Genomic DNA, 15,172 nt, shown 5'->3' on the forward strand with positions numbered 1-15,172 from the left:
TTGGAGGCAAAGAAGAGTATACTTTAGATTTTTAAACATAAGTTTTAATGATAATATTTTTCATGATAGCAAGATTGATTTCTAGATTATCATGTAGCGGTTGGGAAAAATTAATGATTATAAATATATGCTAATATGAATTAACAAGGCGAATTCCAAACCACAATACATCTCTCTAGATTTTTTAATCTCTTTACTGCTCTATTTTATATCTTTGCTTAGATCAATCTCTTATTTAGTTTATTTAATTTCAAAACAACCAATTTTTATTAAACTAGATTAGGATTAATTTAAATAAGGTTTAAAAAAAATTTCGACCTCGTTTTAGTTAAACTATAATTCGATACGGTTCATACACTTGCGAGTACTTTAAAATTTCACGACAAATACTAATATTTTACAAGAATAAATAGTTATAAGAAAAATGACATTTATATATTTTTAAAACTCTCTAAAATACTAGTAGCAAAAAAGTATAGGTAGTTTAAAGTAATTATTGTAGTGCAAAAAAAGAGGAATAGGGGGCTTGTGTTTTATTTTAAATGTGACATAAAATTTAGGTGTTTGGCATATATTATTTTTCCTATTTGACCCTATTAAGTAATTTTAACGTATTATAAGTAATGTGTGAGTGTATTTTGGATCATTTAAAAAGTGGACCTCTAAGAGTTGTATGCTCTTAATAATAGTAGATTCAATCTTTATATTAAAAATATAGTTATATATACTCCCTCCGTCCCACTTAGTTTGTTTTGTTTGAAAAATCAAACTCTTTAAGGAAATATCATTTATTATCTTGTCTAACTTTTAAAAATGTATAAGTTTCCAAAACTACTTGTAGGGTCAATGGGCCCGTAATTTATGTTGGGCTGGCCCAAGGGTACTCATAAAGCTAAAAACACAACCCGAAAATGTTAATTGGTCCAAGGATAAGGAATGCCCGTCTATGAGACAATGTGGGAAGAGGAAGAAGTCATGGTTGGATAAGACATTCCAAAGTATGATGTCCGAGGATGGAAATGTTCTCGGCTACCTGTAGCCGAGGTGGAAAAGGGTGATCTGGCAGTTCAAGGATGTTACTCCCGAAAAGCCAGAGCATAAAGATGAGGATAATGAGGGTAAAAGATTAGAAGGGAGGATGCGAAATATCTAGGATAAAGCTACTACCACTGCATTGAAGGCTCTGCAACTACTTCTCTGGCCGCATTAATGAGGAAGTGATGCCTGAACATCATAATTTAGTCTTCCAGCTACCGCCAAAGACTTCAGGAAAAAGGGTGATGGGAAAAGTATCTAAATGAGAACTTTGATCCACACGTGGAGGAGGAGAGTAAGGAGAAGGATGATATAAAAGGCAGATGGAGGACAGAAAGAGGGGGAGAGCGAGAAACCATCTTACATTGTAATGAACGCTGAACAGTAATACAAATTGTCCTCGGCATTTGTCTGAAGAGATTTTATGTTTACTTAATTGTCATGATGCATGAGTGTAACAATCTAGCTTAGTAGTTACGTTATCCAATGTCCATAAACCTAGATTTGAAGCCTACTCTCTATACATTTTATTGTTTTGGGCTTTTTGGGCCGGTTCCTTCCATATTATTGGGTCCTGGTGCAATTTGTGTCCTTACAATTGGTGCCATCTGTGGGAAATCTTGTGTTTTAGGAGAGGTAAACTGATGGCAAGTTCAGGTCCACACTATGCAGAGTCTTTGGGGTCCTAACATGAATACCACTTTCAACATCTTGAGTGGGAAAGAGATAGAGAGGGTAGTGTGCATACAGGGTACACTGCCAGGAATCGTTCACGAGGTGGAAGTAGAATACTCCATGAAGACGATGTTAAAGCCATACAGAGGGAGATTGACCATTTGAAGAGGAAGTTGTGTCGCGCTAGAAGGGAATGAACACCCTCTTTTTCTGACCCTTCTTCTGATGGGGATGACTCCCAAGGTAGTAGTTATAGGCTCAGGTCAAGGACTCCTTCTAGTGAATCTTTTTCGTATAAGACGGGGGATCTTCATGGTTGGATGAAAAAGAAGTTTTCTTCCAGGGGCTTGGGAAACGATGCAATGGGAAAGGCACTGCACCAACTTTCTAAATCACCTTTCACACATAAGGTAGAGAAAGGAAAACTTCCTCGTCACTTCACCCAGCCAAACTTCACCATTTATAATGGCCGAACAGACCCTATAGAGCATGTGAGCCATTTTAATCAACGAATGGCGGTCCACTCTAAGAATGAAACTTTAATGTGCAAGGTTTTCCCCTCTAGCTTGGGACCTGTTGCCATGAGGTGGTTTAATGGCCTGAGGGTAAATTCTATTGATTCCTATATGGAACTCACCATGGCATTTGGGTCTCGTTTTGTTACTTGCAGTAGAGTTCCTCGACCTCTGGATTCATTATTGTCTATGGCCATGAGGGAAGGGGAGACCCTGAAAACATATTCGGATAGATACTAGGAGATGTTCAATGAGATCGATGGTGATTTTGATGAAGTGGCAATCAACACTTTCAAGGTTGGTCTTCCAGCTGAGCATGACTTAAGGAAATCTTTGACCAAGAAGCCGGTAAAGAGTGTACGTTGGCTCATGGATCGTATTGATGAGTACAAGAGGGTTGAAGAGGATCAATAGTAGAGTAAAGGAAAAGCAAAGGTTATTCCTCAGGAGTGGAGGGATTTCAGGTCGGAAAGATACAATAACAAATGGTCTCGAAGGGATTTTGCCGGGCAATCTGTTTCAGCCCCTTCTCAAGTAGTGAATGCTGTGTTTCGTGAACCTGTACAGCAGGTGTTGGAGAAAATTCATCATGAACCATATTTCAGGTGGCCTAGTAAGATGGTAGGGGACCCTATGAAGCGTAATCAGAATCTCCACTGTAACTATCATCAAGAAAAGGGTCATACCACTGAGAATTGTAGGAACTTGTGGAATTATTTGGATCAATTGATTAAGGAAGGGAAGTTGAGACAGTTTTTGAATCGGCCCAATGGGCAGGGAGATCACGCTGGCTTGGTAAATCAAGGTAGTAATACTTTAAGGCCTCCTCTGGGTACAATAAATGTTATTTTTGCCGCTCTAGGTAGGACTGGTTCTTGCCCTACCAGGGTGTTGTTAGTGTCACAACTCCTTGCCGAGGAGACTAACTTTGAGCCGAAGAGGGTTAAGGGAAATCCTCCACCTATTTTAGGTTTCTCTGAAGACGATAAAGTTGGAACTATCCAACCACATGATGATGCATTGGTAATTACGCTGAGGATAGGGGGCTATGATGTGAAAAGAGTAATGGTTGACCAAGGAAGTGGGGCTGACATCATGTATCCTGATTTATTTAAGGGGCTCAAATTGAAGCTTGAGGACCTTACAACTTACGATTCGCCATTGATAAGCTTCGAGGGGAAAGTTGTTATTCCAAAAGGGCAGATTCGGCTACCTGTGCAGTCAAGTCCAGTGGTTGTAAACGTAGATTTCATTCTAGTAGAAGCTTATTCTCCTTACACAGCTATTGTGGCAAGGCCTTGGTTGCATGCCCTAGGTGCTGTCTCCTCAACTCTGCATGTCAAGGTGAAATTTCCATTTGGAGAACAGATCGAAGAAATTGTTGGGAGCCAATTTGCGGCTACACAATGTATAATAGCTGCAATTATACACCAGACCGAGCAAGAGTCGTTAGCCTCGGCGGGGGAATGTTTATAGCAATTAATGTCATCGGCCACACCAAAGGTGGCCGAGGTCGAGGAGCCTGCATGTGAGGAGTTGGAGAAGGTTCTTATTGACACTGATGTTGAAAAATTCTTCCAAGAGAGAATTCAATTGCCACCTCAGGAAAAGGAGGAGCTGGTCAGGTTTTTGAGAAAGAACGTGGATGTATTCGCATGGAATGATTATGAAGCCCCAGGGGTTTACTTGAATTTCATTTTCCATCATTTGAATGTTAATCCAACTGTGGTGCCGAGAAGGCAACCACCTCGGCGCTCATCTAAGGAACATGCTGAGGCTGTTAAGGAAGAGATACTTAAACTAAAGCAACCGGGTGCTATCAAAGAAGTGTTCTACCCTGAATGGTTGGCACATACAGTGGTTGTGAAAAAGAAGAATATGAAGTGGAGAGTGTGCGTGGATTTCACAGATCTGAATAAGGCTTGCCCTAAAGATTCATTCCCATTGCCTCACATAGATCAACTGGTAGATGCTACTGTTGGGCATCCTCAGATGAGCTTTTTGGACGTTTTTCAAGGTTATCACCAAATACCCTTGGCGTTGGAGGATCAAGAGAAAATAGCCTTTGTCACTCCTATAGGGAATTATCATTGTAAGATGATGCCTTTTGGTTTGAAGAATTCAAGAGCTACCTATTAGAAATAATGACTAGGATGTTTGAACCCCAATTGGGCAAGACAATTGAAGTATACGTGGATGACATGGTGGTAAAGAGTAAAACAGTTTTTGCGCATATATCAGACTTGGATGATACTTTTCAAACGTTAAGAAAAGCGCAAGTTATGTCTTAATGCTTCTAAGTGTTCTTTTGGGGTGGGATCTGCAAAGTTCTTGGGTTATATGGTAACTCATAGGGGAATCAAATTCAATCCCGCTCAGGTCAAAGCAATCAATAGCTTACAACCACCTCAGAATCCAAAGGAAGTGCAAAGACTGACAGGGTTGACTGCTGCCCTCAACCGTTTCATTTCACGATCCGCAGACAAGTGTAAACCTTTCTTCCAATTGTTGAACAAGTGGAAAGGATTTGAATGGACCGAGGAATGTGAGGTTGCGTTTCAACAACTTAAGGATAACTTTCATGTCCGCCCATTATGTCTCGGCCAGACGTTGATGAGGTTTTGTTTGCATATATTGTTGTAGCTAACCATGCTGTTAGTTTAGTCTTGATATGAGTTGATGATAATGTGCAGAAACGCGTTTATTATGTGAGTAAATCTTTGCATGAAGCCGAGGTGCGTTACTTGCCATTGGAAAAAGCAATTCTAGCTGTGGTGCATGCTACACGTAAGCTCTCCCATTACTTTCAATCTCATACGGTGGTGGTTTTAACCCAACTTCCTCTTAAATCTGTACTTCAAAGTGCTGATTACACAAGTAGGATTCCTAAATGGGGTACTATCTTAGGGGTTTTTGATGTCAGATATATGCCTCGCACCTTTGTGAAGGGTCAAGTGTTAGCAGATTTGGTCGCAGAATTTGCTGAGCCTTCCATAGGAGAGAATGTTAAGAGATTGAGCATGGATGAAAAATCAGTTGGAGTGGTCACGTGCAAGGAGCCTTTGGTGTGGAAAGTTTATGTTGATGGGGCAGCAAATCAGAGAGGATCTGGCATTGGGCTAGTAGTGGTGACCCCTGAAGGACTGACACTGGAAAAATCACTAAAATTGGAGTTCTCGGCTACTAATAATGAAGCCAAGTATGAAGCTTTGGTGGTAGGAATGGATATGGTTCAGAAAATGGGTGGAAAGGAAGTACAAATGTTCTTGGATTCACAATTAGTTGTAGGCCAGGTGGAAGGAAAATTGGAAGCTAGAGATCTGAGAATGCAGGAATACCTAACAGAAGAGAAAGCTGGATGGACCTAGCTGGATGTTCAGAAGATGCCCCGCATACCGAAACGCCAGAAGCATGCCACGAGAAGTTCAGAAGACGTCATCCCAGCAATAGAAGCGCATGGCAAATAGAGGTTACGGGGAATATGTGTCGAGATCCTCATTCCTCCCAGGAAAGTAGAAATAAGGATCCCGAGGGGCTATTGTAGGGTCAATGGGCTCGTAATCTATGTTGGGCCGGCCCAAGGGTACTCGTAAAGCTAAAAGCCCAACCCGAAAATGTTAATTGGTCCGAGGATAAGGAATGCCCGTCTATGAGACAATGTGGGAAGAGGAAGAAGTAATGGTTGGATAAGACATTCCAAAGTATGATGTCCGAGGATGGAAATGTTCTCGGCTACCTATAGCCGAGGTGGAAAATGGTGATCTGGTAGTTCAAACGTGTTACTCCTGAAAAGCCAGAGCATAAAGATGAGGATAGTGAGGGTAAAAGATAAGAAGGGAGGATGCGAAATATCTAGGATAAAGCTGTTACCACCGCATTGAAGGTTCTGCCTACTTCTCTGGTCGCATTAATGAGGAAGTGATGCCTGAACGTCATAATTTAGTCTTCTAGCTACCGCCAAAGACTTCAGGAAAAAGGGTGATGAGACAAGTATCTAAATGAGGACTTTGATCCACACGTGGAGGAGGAGAGTAAGGAGAAGGATGATATAAAAGGCGGATGGAGGACAGAAAGAGGGGGAGAGCGAGAAGCCATCTTACATTGTAATGAACACTGAACAGTAATACAAATTGTCCTCGGCATTTGTCTGAAGAGATTTTATGTTTACTTAATTGTCATGATGCATGAGTGTAACAATCTAGCTTAGTATTTACGTTATCCAATATCCATAAACCTAGTTTTGAAGCCCACTCTCTATACATTTTATTGTTTTGGGCTCCATGGGCCGGTTCCCTCCATATTATTGGGTCCTGGTGCAATTTGTGTCCTTACACTACCCTTAAATAAATTTATCAAAAAATTGAATTTCTTTCAAATGGAGTAGTTTTGAAAATTAAATAGGGATATAATAGGAACATTAGTAAATTAATGACTTTTATTATTAGAAATAGGACAATATTTTGGAACATCCCAAAATGGAATAGAGGACAAACTAAGTGGAACAGATGGAGTACTAATATGGTTCAAATGCAAATGCAGCTACGTGACATAAGCTTTTTTTTTTTTTTTTTTTTTTCTTTTCTTTTCGTAATATAAAAGGTAAGGAGCCAACAGGCCAGGCTTCAATGAGACCTACCTAAAACAAAGTATTCGATGTTTGAGGCCAAGAAGAAATTGATAGAATGATTAGACCAAATGGAGCTAACGATTGGGAAGGCACAATGAAGAACTAATGCAGACTGTAATCAAGAATTTGCTACCTATTGATATCATAAGCAGATGTTTGCTAACCATATTCCAAATTACAAGGCTTTGATAGTCTCGGTACCCAAGTTGAGAGTGAGCAACACTGAAATATCAAGAATGAAGAAGATACTGGGCCCATAAGGCCTCGCCCAGAAGTGCAAGTTCCATAACCCATGAGATATCCAGTATTGCTTGCCAGCCACAATTCTAATTAACTATCTCAATTCTCACCGCAACAACAACAACAACAACAACAAAAAGAGACACTACTATGACCTCTAAATGTTATTAACAAGTCTTTGAAAAACTTAAAGCCTGCTAAACGTTTCAGAACCTAGACCAATCCTGAGTCCTTTACTCCGGTCCTTCGACATGAACTAGAAGCCTAAATATTATCAGGGGCCGATCATTCTACTAATAACCAATGTTATTTTCTGAGGATTGCTATTTTCTCTATGAAATTAAAAGGATCATGTTCCCCTTTGATTTATCTATGAAATTCATATGTGGAAATGTCACTAACAAGTTATTGAGGTGTTATACATCCAAGAGACCACATGAAATCCAACAGCATGAAGAGGATCTTGTTCCCCATTCTTGTAGAATTTACATGTGACCACCTTTTGAGCATGTTTAATTATTACTGATTTTAAGTGACAATGCTCCACTTTTTGTTTTTCTGCATTATGGATGTTCTGTTATTCTGCAATCTTAATATGCTTTAGGTATTATCTAAATATTGAATTATTCATTTGGTGTTGGTTTCATCAAGTTAAAACGCTTATATGATTTTCCTTGGTTGCTTAGAGTTTTGGTCAAAAGAAGAATGGGAGATTTTGGCTGGATTATTTCTATATTTTTTATAATTTTCGATTGTCCCAAAATCTTAAACTGTAAAGGAATGGTAAATATAATCACTTAACTATAATTCTAACACATTTTATATATTTTTGCAGTCAACTTGATAAATATCACTAAAACGTGTAAACTCCTACTCCATATGACGCTTTAACTGAAGTTAGACTTGTCAAATCTGGAATATAAAGTAGTAGTATCAATTAAACCACAGATAAATAGTCTTCAAATATTATCGTGTTACTATGATCATCTGATTTTGTATGTTGCAGGAATTTATTCAATTCATTTGAAATAGCAAAGCAAGGCGGGTGACTCAACTAGTTTGTCTTCTGCAAGAAGTACATTGATTCTCCTACAAAAGAAATTTCAAAATTCCATGGTTCATTATGATAGTTAACTTCTAGTTCATAGTGACCTTTCATGACCTTTTAGTCTTACAGCCCGACTAAGCTCTTTGAGAGAAGAAACCAAAGAGAATTCAACTCCTGAAAGTATATGTTTTAAATTGCAAACCTGGATATGTCAATGACTTCCAATGTTAAAGGCAGTCAAATTTTCTTTGTAGCACCTGTTTTCAGTTTCCTTCTTTATCCAAGGCTTGTGGTGAGGGAGGAGGCTTGGTTTGGGACTCTGCAATCCCATTGATCCCATCCTGGTTTTGCATGATTTTGAAATTCTTAGGATCCCTTTTATTAAATATAAAAAGAAAATGAGATAGACCTAAAAGGCATTTTAAAGGGTGCAAAGTCCAAACCAACCCTTTGAATAGCACTTAGTAACCCTTGGAATCCTAGTTATTCTAGTTCAATTTATAGCTCCTACTCTTCTTCTTTTTGTTTTGTTTTTTGTTTTTTTTTTCTGACTGGTGAAAATTGATGATTTAGTTAACGTTAGTGTATTTTCCTCTCTTTAAAAAATATTATTGGACGTTTTTAATTTGCAGAATCTTGGAGATGATACAAGGTTCATAGAATTCTACAATCTGATTTTTATTCAATACAAGTATACAACAAAAAAGAGGATGGTTCACTGGAACCCTTAAAACAGAAGAATATAGACACTGGGCTCGGCCTAGAGCGTGTGGGAGTGGCTCATACCCTTCAAAAGGTATTCATTGGCTTGCCTCATCACAGAAATAATGCATTATATTCTTGTTACCAACATTGCACATGCCTATAGCAAGACAAATATCATGCTGTATGCTTCAAAACTTCTATTGATGTTAAATCATGTTTTTTATGCAGGTTTCAATCAATTACGAGAATGACTTGCTTATTCCATTATAGAGAAGACCTTAGAATTGGCAAGTTTGTCTTTTGCTCTTGCTGATGATCATATATAAAGATGAACCTTGAAGTATGCCGTTTTTTTAACAACTAATAGCGCCATCACTTTTGAAATTTGAGGGCCAATTTCACTCGAGGCAAACTTCAGGAATCAAGAATGTATTTTAACTAAAAATTCAAAACATGATGCTATTATCATGGGACACAAAAGTCCAATACAATGGTTCGAGTCATCATATGTAAAATTCATGCGCTTGCTTAAGTAATACAATTATTGATTCAAGGGTGCCCCAAAACATGGAAGAAAACTCTAACTGGGGGAAAATAAGGTGAACAGATAGTTGTCCATAAACAATACAATATGACGTCAAAATGTAAATGCCAAAATAGTACTTGCCAAAAAATAAAAACTCCTGCAAACGTAATTAAACTACTACATAAAGATAGCTTTGATTCATTTCAACGTAGCCTTACATCACTTGACATCCATAATGATTTTAACTAAGCCAAGAAGTTCAATTCCTTCATTAGGGGCTATATAATTACACAACCACAAGTTTAAGTACCTAATCAAGGACTATCTAATTGCACAAAATACAGAATACAAACAGCAAAAGCAAGGCGTCTGTCCCACATACATATAACATATAATAACCATCCTTGAAATTGCAACCCTTTCGTGAACAAGAACACTCATCCCTGTAAACAAAAAACATTTTTAAAAAATACTACATAAATCAAATGCAAGAAAAATCAATTATAATGAATATTTAAACACATACCAGGATTATCAAGCAGCTCATGCCATCAAAATGAACGTTTTAGTTAATCCAATGCATCAATGGTGGTAATTAGTTTGTAATTATTATAAGAATCTTAAACTACAATCACTACAAGGTGTCAATATTTTTGACAGCATCAATACTATCGTATAAAAAGTTTTGGTCTAACAAGAAATAAATATGATGGGTAATACTTACACCTAAATGTTCTTACTAAATTTATAATTTCAAATAAGAAAGCAACATGAATCAATATATCATATTTAACTAAATAACCACGTAAAACATGGGGCAAAAATCATGGAGGAGCATCTAAGCCAAAGCAAAAAATGCGTACTAGTCCAGTGTCCATTTTGTTCAGCCTATAACCTTTCTTTTTTCTTGAAAAAAAAAAAGGATGGGAAAACTTTCTAAAGAAAAGTCTATTGGCCTCACCTCTAAAGAAAAGTCATTGGGATCCAATGAGTCATGCCAGGTTCAGTGGAGAGTATGGTGTTTTGTTGGAGTAATTGGCTGGAGAAATTTTCTTCGAACATATAGAATATGATTCCTGGCTGTTTGATGTGGGTTGTTTGTATGGAAAGAAATCGGCACTCTTTTGAGGCTAAAGAGGAATCGTTTGTTCCGTTACAAGCTCTATCACAGAGTACTCTTTTTGATTGGGCTAGGTGCTGGGTTCTTCAAATTGTTCTTCTATTTTGGAGTTTCTTACTTCCATTATGATCCAGCCAACATCAATGAATCCATATTATTTTCCAACTTTAGCTATGATCTCATTTTATCAATGACAATTCTTCCTAGACCTTTTGTAAGGATTGATTTGTTTGAAAGATGAATGTTTTAGCTAGTTCACGTAAGATCTACACTAGATCTCAATAATCCTTTTAAAATAAATAAATAAATTAAAAAAAGAAAAACCTTCTTTGCTCCTAGTTTTGTTCCTTATCAACTGATGCACTCATCTAGACTAAAGTGCGGTACCCCTATACCCATGCAAATTATGTAGTCCAATAACTCCATAACCCTAACCATTTGCTTACACAAGCTGCTCAATTCAGAAATCTTAATCAATCCTAAATCATCACCTTCATAACTCCTAAAAACGCATAACCAAAAGAAAAATTTAGAAAGATAACTTTTTTATATATAAAAATAATAATCATAATCCATTAGAAGTAAAGCATCTAAACCCCTATTACTACATCAAGAAAATGTTGACATTTGCTGCACTGATTTCCTTGCTTTGAAAACTGCCTCCTACAAGTGAAATTTACGACCAAATATATGTTTAAACCTTTTTTTTTTTTTGGGTTAACAATTGATAATTTGGATTCTAACACTCAATATTCATATTTTATAAAGAAAATTTAGGTAGTCGCAAGGGATTAAAAAAATTAACACCAAAACAACTAGAAAAGGGGCAAGTGCAAGTGCAGGAAAAATACATAATTACACAATACTAAGAGAGCCTTAATCAAAAAGATCATATAACATATAACATAGAGTTGAGTCCTTCATCTATGCTCCAATACTGCAGGATTGAATAAAGATAACCTTTTTTTTAGTTCTCTGAGCAAACCCCTATCTTCAATGATCTTTGGTCGTTACATTTCCTCTGTTGTCTCCTTCTTAGGTGGTTGAGTTCCTCGATTGCTGCAAGTTTTACAAGGACACATAAATGGTAAGCAATTCCTACATTAAAGAGCAAAAGATGATAGCTAGCAAGAATTAATTGTGTATGTGAGAGAAGAGGCTTGTTCCGGAAACCTACATAATCATGCAGTCCAACAGATCTATACTCTTATCCAGCGAGTATTTCTGAACGGAAACAACAGAATGAAGAAGAGGCTTTTTCGGGAAACAACTGGGGCCAATAAATGCAGAAAGATCAAGCACGATACAATAAAGAAAAAGTACTCGATCGGGTGACCTGACGGAGTGCAACAAAAGACAGAATTTGTGATCGGATAAGTGAAGAAAACCAGGATCAGTCCAGATGAAACGTTCAGAATACCCCAAAAATGGTCCTGCGTTGAGATCTTTGTAAGCCCAGGATTTCGATATTAAATCAAACCCAAAGACAGTCACATCGGATAAATTCCTTGCCCCCCGAAATACGCTGGATGCCCAATAGGCCTTAGTACCATCCACAACTACAGCTCTTCCACATTGAATATTTGAGTTAACCACTACTGGATACTGAAACCAGGTTTCCCATGTGGAAGACATAACATTGTATTTTAAAAAAACAGGTTCCTTTTTACCTTCACTTTTATCAACCACCACAATCTCGTGTTTGTCTCGCTCCAACTCCAAATGAGCGTAAAAAAGGCATTCGAACTCGCTGGTATAAGAGGGTGGGTTTGGTAGGCTTTTCCAGGTTTCCAAAATGGGGTCATAAACCTCCATCCATCCACGCCCAGAGGAACGATCTTCGGGTATGGGTTCGTAATCTTTTAAACCGCCAAAAACATAGAGCTTACCGTCTACAACAATGGTCTTAGGGTCTTTTCTGCGGTTTCTCATGGGCTTAGCAAGCTGCTTCCAACCCATATCAGGACATGTAAGGTCAAGGGTCCAGACAAACCTACCGGGCATAACGATTTCATTCCGATGGAAGCCCATGATGAAAGAATCGGCGCCTCTAGCTTCTGCACATTCAGACCTAAGGACTTCTTCATTGCCACCAACAGAATACAGATGGTTGTTTAGCAGTGCTAAGTATCCAGTGGCTTGAGGTCCCTTGTTAGTGGTTTCAGAAAGCGGACTGAGATTCTTTGGGGTGAAGTTGCTGATATCCCATGTCTGTACTCCATGAATTAACGATCTGAGTGGAGCAGAAGGACGCGAGATAAGGTATGAAAGAGGAGTACGGGCTTCTTGGTCTGGGACCTTAATGGTATAACACTTCACTTCATCGACACCTTCTTGCGAACAGATACAGATCTCATATTCACCATCAAGATCATCTAACCTCCCCCAACCTTTCTCTTCCTCCACCCTCTCCTCCATAGAATCCGTAGCTGTTTTTTTTTTCTTTAAGATATACATATAGCGAAAGGGAATGGACTTGGGAATTTGGATTAGGGTTGAGAATTGGGGATGACAGATTCACACGGATTGCGAGTACTTATAAGGATCCAAAAATACAATCCGAACCGTAGTCCAACTCAGTCTAAAAAACTCTTCTTTTTTTTCTTTTTTTTAAGGTCCTAAGTCCCGTTTGCCGTTTGCGTGGACCGGATCTTTCAAGCCCACTTTACTTTGCACTAGGGGGCGTCCACCCAGACCTGGACCCAACCCAACCGACCAGGCTTGACCGGAATTAACCCACCCGTGACTGACCCGAGAGCTCTAGTGGGTCAGCAGCGCGTTACAAAACCTAGAAACTGACTTCCGCAGGTTAGTTGGCGGGTTCTATCCTCTAAAACCCGCATCAACCAACCCGACCGGAGCCTTACCAAAATCCGACAAAACACAAATTTTCTGGCAAGTTTTTGGTCAAAATACTTTAAATTTTTATAAAATTTGTGTCGGATTTGGGGAGATATCACTGAATCTAGCGAGATCTCAGCAAGATCTGGTGGAAATCTCACTGGATATAGCAAGATCTCATTAGATCTAGTGAAATCTTCGCCGAATTTGGCGAATTTTCGCCTGAAATCAACTATTTTGGCCTGATTTTTCACTGTGGATGGTTTCAACCGAACCGACCATTTTTCGGTGCAAATTCAACTGCTCCGATCTGACTCCCTTGCCGATCAGCGACGGGTCAGAACTTCCTCCACTCGATTCTGTTGGGTCGGTCTCGGGTTGGGCACAAATCTGACTCTAACCAACTCGTAGACACCCTTACTTTACACTTTACACTATACCATAATCAATAAGAATCCATGCCCAAAATAAACACGGCAAAATCCCAACAAACCCATTCCAAAATCACCCAAAACCAATTAAAAAAAATTACAACAAACCCAAATCAGATAACCCAAAACCACTAAACCCATCGCCACTGCACCACCACAACACCCAGCGCTGCCAACAACCACCTACAACTAAAACTTAGTCACCATCGAAATACCAAAATCAACCAACAAAATCAATTGTTGATCCACACTATTGAAATGCAAAACCAACCAAAAACCCAACCAAACCATCAAAACCTAAGCCAAAATACCCTATCTCCACACTGATTCAACCCAAGCTAAGATACCCATCGCCTGCAACCAATTCAACCCAAGCCCCAACCGATTCAAGCCACGGCTCCACAGCTCTCCGCACCGACCACCATTGGAACTGAAACCCAAACAACTGAAAAGGGAGAGACAATTAAAACCCAAACCCAATCTCAAACTCAATCTCCATCGTGACCCATAACTTAAGATTTCTTTCCCTCTTTCTACATACCTAAGTCCACAAATGCTCTCTAATCAATCATAAACAACCCTCTTCTCCACTAAAAACTTAGCCTTACCATTATTTTCCCCATTTTACTATAAACTTACATCCCCACTCACTTAAAATAGCCCCACACATACTCCACATATATATCCCATAAGAATCTTGGTTCAACATCTGCTGCACTGAGCTGGAATCTTTCTCTCCCTTCATATCATGCCAAATAACCCATTTCTTCTCACCATGGAACCATTGGTCTTTACTTTCTTTCTTCTTCTTTTTTTCCATTGAAGGGTATAATGTGTTTGTAACAATGGAATTCTTTCCACATATTGATGTAGTAGTAGCAGAAAGTGCCCTAAACTGTTTTGACTGAGACACACAAAGACTTTCTGAAGTAAACACCTTCTTAAAATTGTTCAATAATTGATTGCTAAACCATTAATTTAATTTTACTCTATCGTTGGAGAATTTTATTTTCTTGCATTGTTGTTACTTACTACTAATTTATTAATTAACCATAATTAAGTGTTTTATTGGGCCTTAGTGTTGGTTTTGTTGAGGTGCAGCCTTTATTTATTGCTTGGATAGGCTTATCACTACATCAAAAGCCTTTGGGTATCATCTCAGGGCCCAACGTTGAGTTTCGGATTGTCCTCCCCCATATTTTATTTGAAAACATCAATTTCCCCATCAACACCAACCATGATCCAAACTCACTGCTAGATTTTTTTATACCTAAATCTTCGACTTGGCACCTAGGTGCACCTAGGGCCACCACCACGCCACTAATGATCCAAGCACCGTGTAGCCTTGGGATTGGTATTTAAAGAACTTTGTTGGCTGCAAGACTTTGTGATTAGGATTAGGGTTTGCG

The 15,172-nt window shown here is 38.6% G+C and overlaps 2 protein-coding genes across 2 annotated transcripts; one reads left to right on the plus strand and one right to left on the minus strand.

The window, feature by feature from the left end:
* Window positions 1-2,072: 2,072 nt before the first annotated feature.
* On the plus strand, window positions 2,073-3,701 carry LOC142644384 (uncharacterized). Its single transcript, XM_075819012.1, has 2 exons — window positions 2,073-2,201; window positions 2,673-3,701. Exons 1-2 carry the CDS (start codon window positions 2,073-2,075, stop codon window positions 3,699-3,701), a joined length of 1,158 nt encoding a protein of 385 aa, XP_075675127.1.
* Window positions 3,702-9,537: 5,836 nt separating this feature from the next.
* LOC142642344 (uncharacterized) lies at window positions 9,538-12,978 on the minus strand. Its single transcript, XM_075816697.1, has 3 exons — window positions 11,669-12,978; window positions 11,452-11,550; window positions 9,538-9,814 (listed from the first exon to the last, which is right to left on the minus strand). The coding sequence occupies exons 1-2, from the start codon at window positions 12,946-12,948 to the stop codon at window positions 11,502-11,504; spliced, it is 1,329 nt and encodes a 442-aa protein (XP_075672812.1). The 5' UTR covers window positions 12,949-12,978; the 3' UTR covers window positions 9,538-9,814; window positions 11,452-11,501.
* Window positions 12,979-15,172: the final 2,194 nt, after the last annotated feature.

The sequence above is a fragment of the Castanea sativa genome, chromosome 7 (assembly GCF_040712315.1).
Source record: "Castanea sativa cultivar Marrone di Chiusa Pesio chromosome 7, ASM4071231v1".
NCBI lineage: Eukaryota > Viridiplantae > Streptophyta > Magnoliopsida > Fagales > Fagaceae > Castanea > Castanea sativa.

What these genes read in the sequence shown, in the direction of transcription:
- LOC142642344 (XM_075816697.1), bottom strand. Translation starts at nt 12,948, where the DNA reads ATGTATATCTTAAAGAAAAAAAAAACAGCTACGGATTCTATGGAGGAG. An exon ending in CTGTTGGACTGCATGATTAT is followed by an intron (nt 11,551 to 11,668) that starts GTAGGTTTCCGG and finishes TAAAACTTGCAG; the next exon opens with CAATCGAGGAACTCAACCAC.
- LOC142644384 (XM_075819012.1), top strand. Translation starts at nt 2,073, where the DNA reads ATGGGAAAGGCACTGCACCAACTTTCTAAATCACCTTTCACACATAAG. An exon ending in GAACAGACCCTATAGAGCAT is followed by an intron (nt 2,202 to 2,672) that starts GTGAGCCATTTT and finishes GTTATTCCTCAG; the next exon opens with GAGTGGAGGGATTTCAGGTC.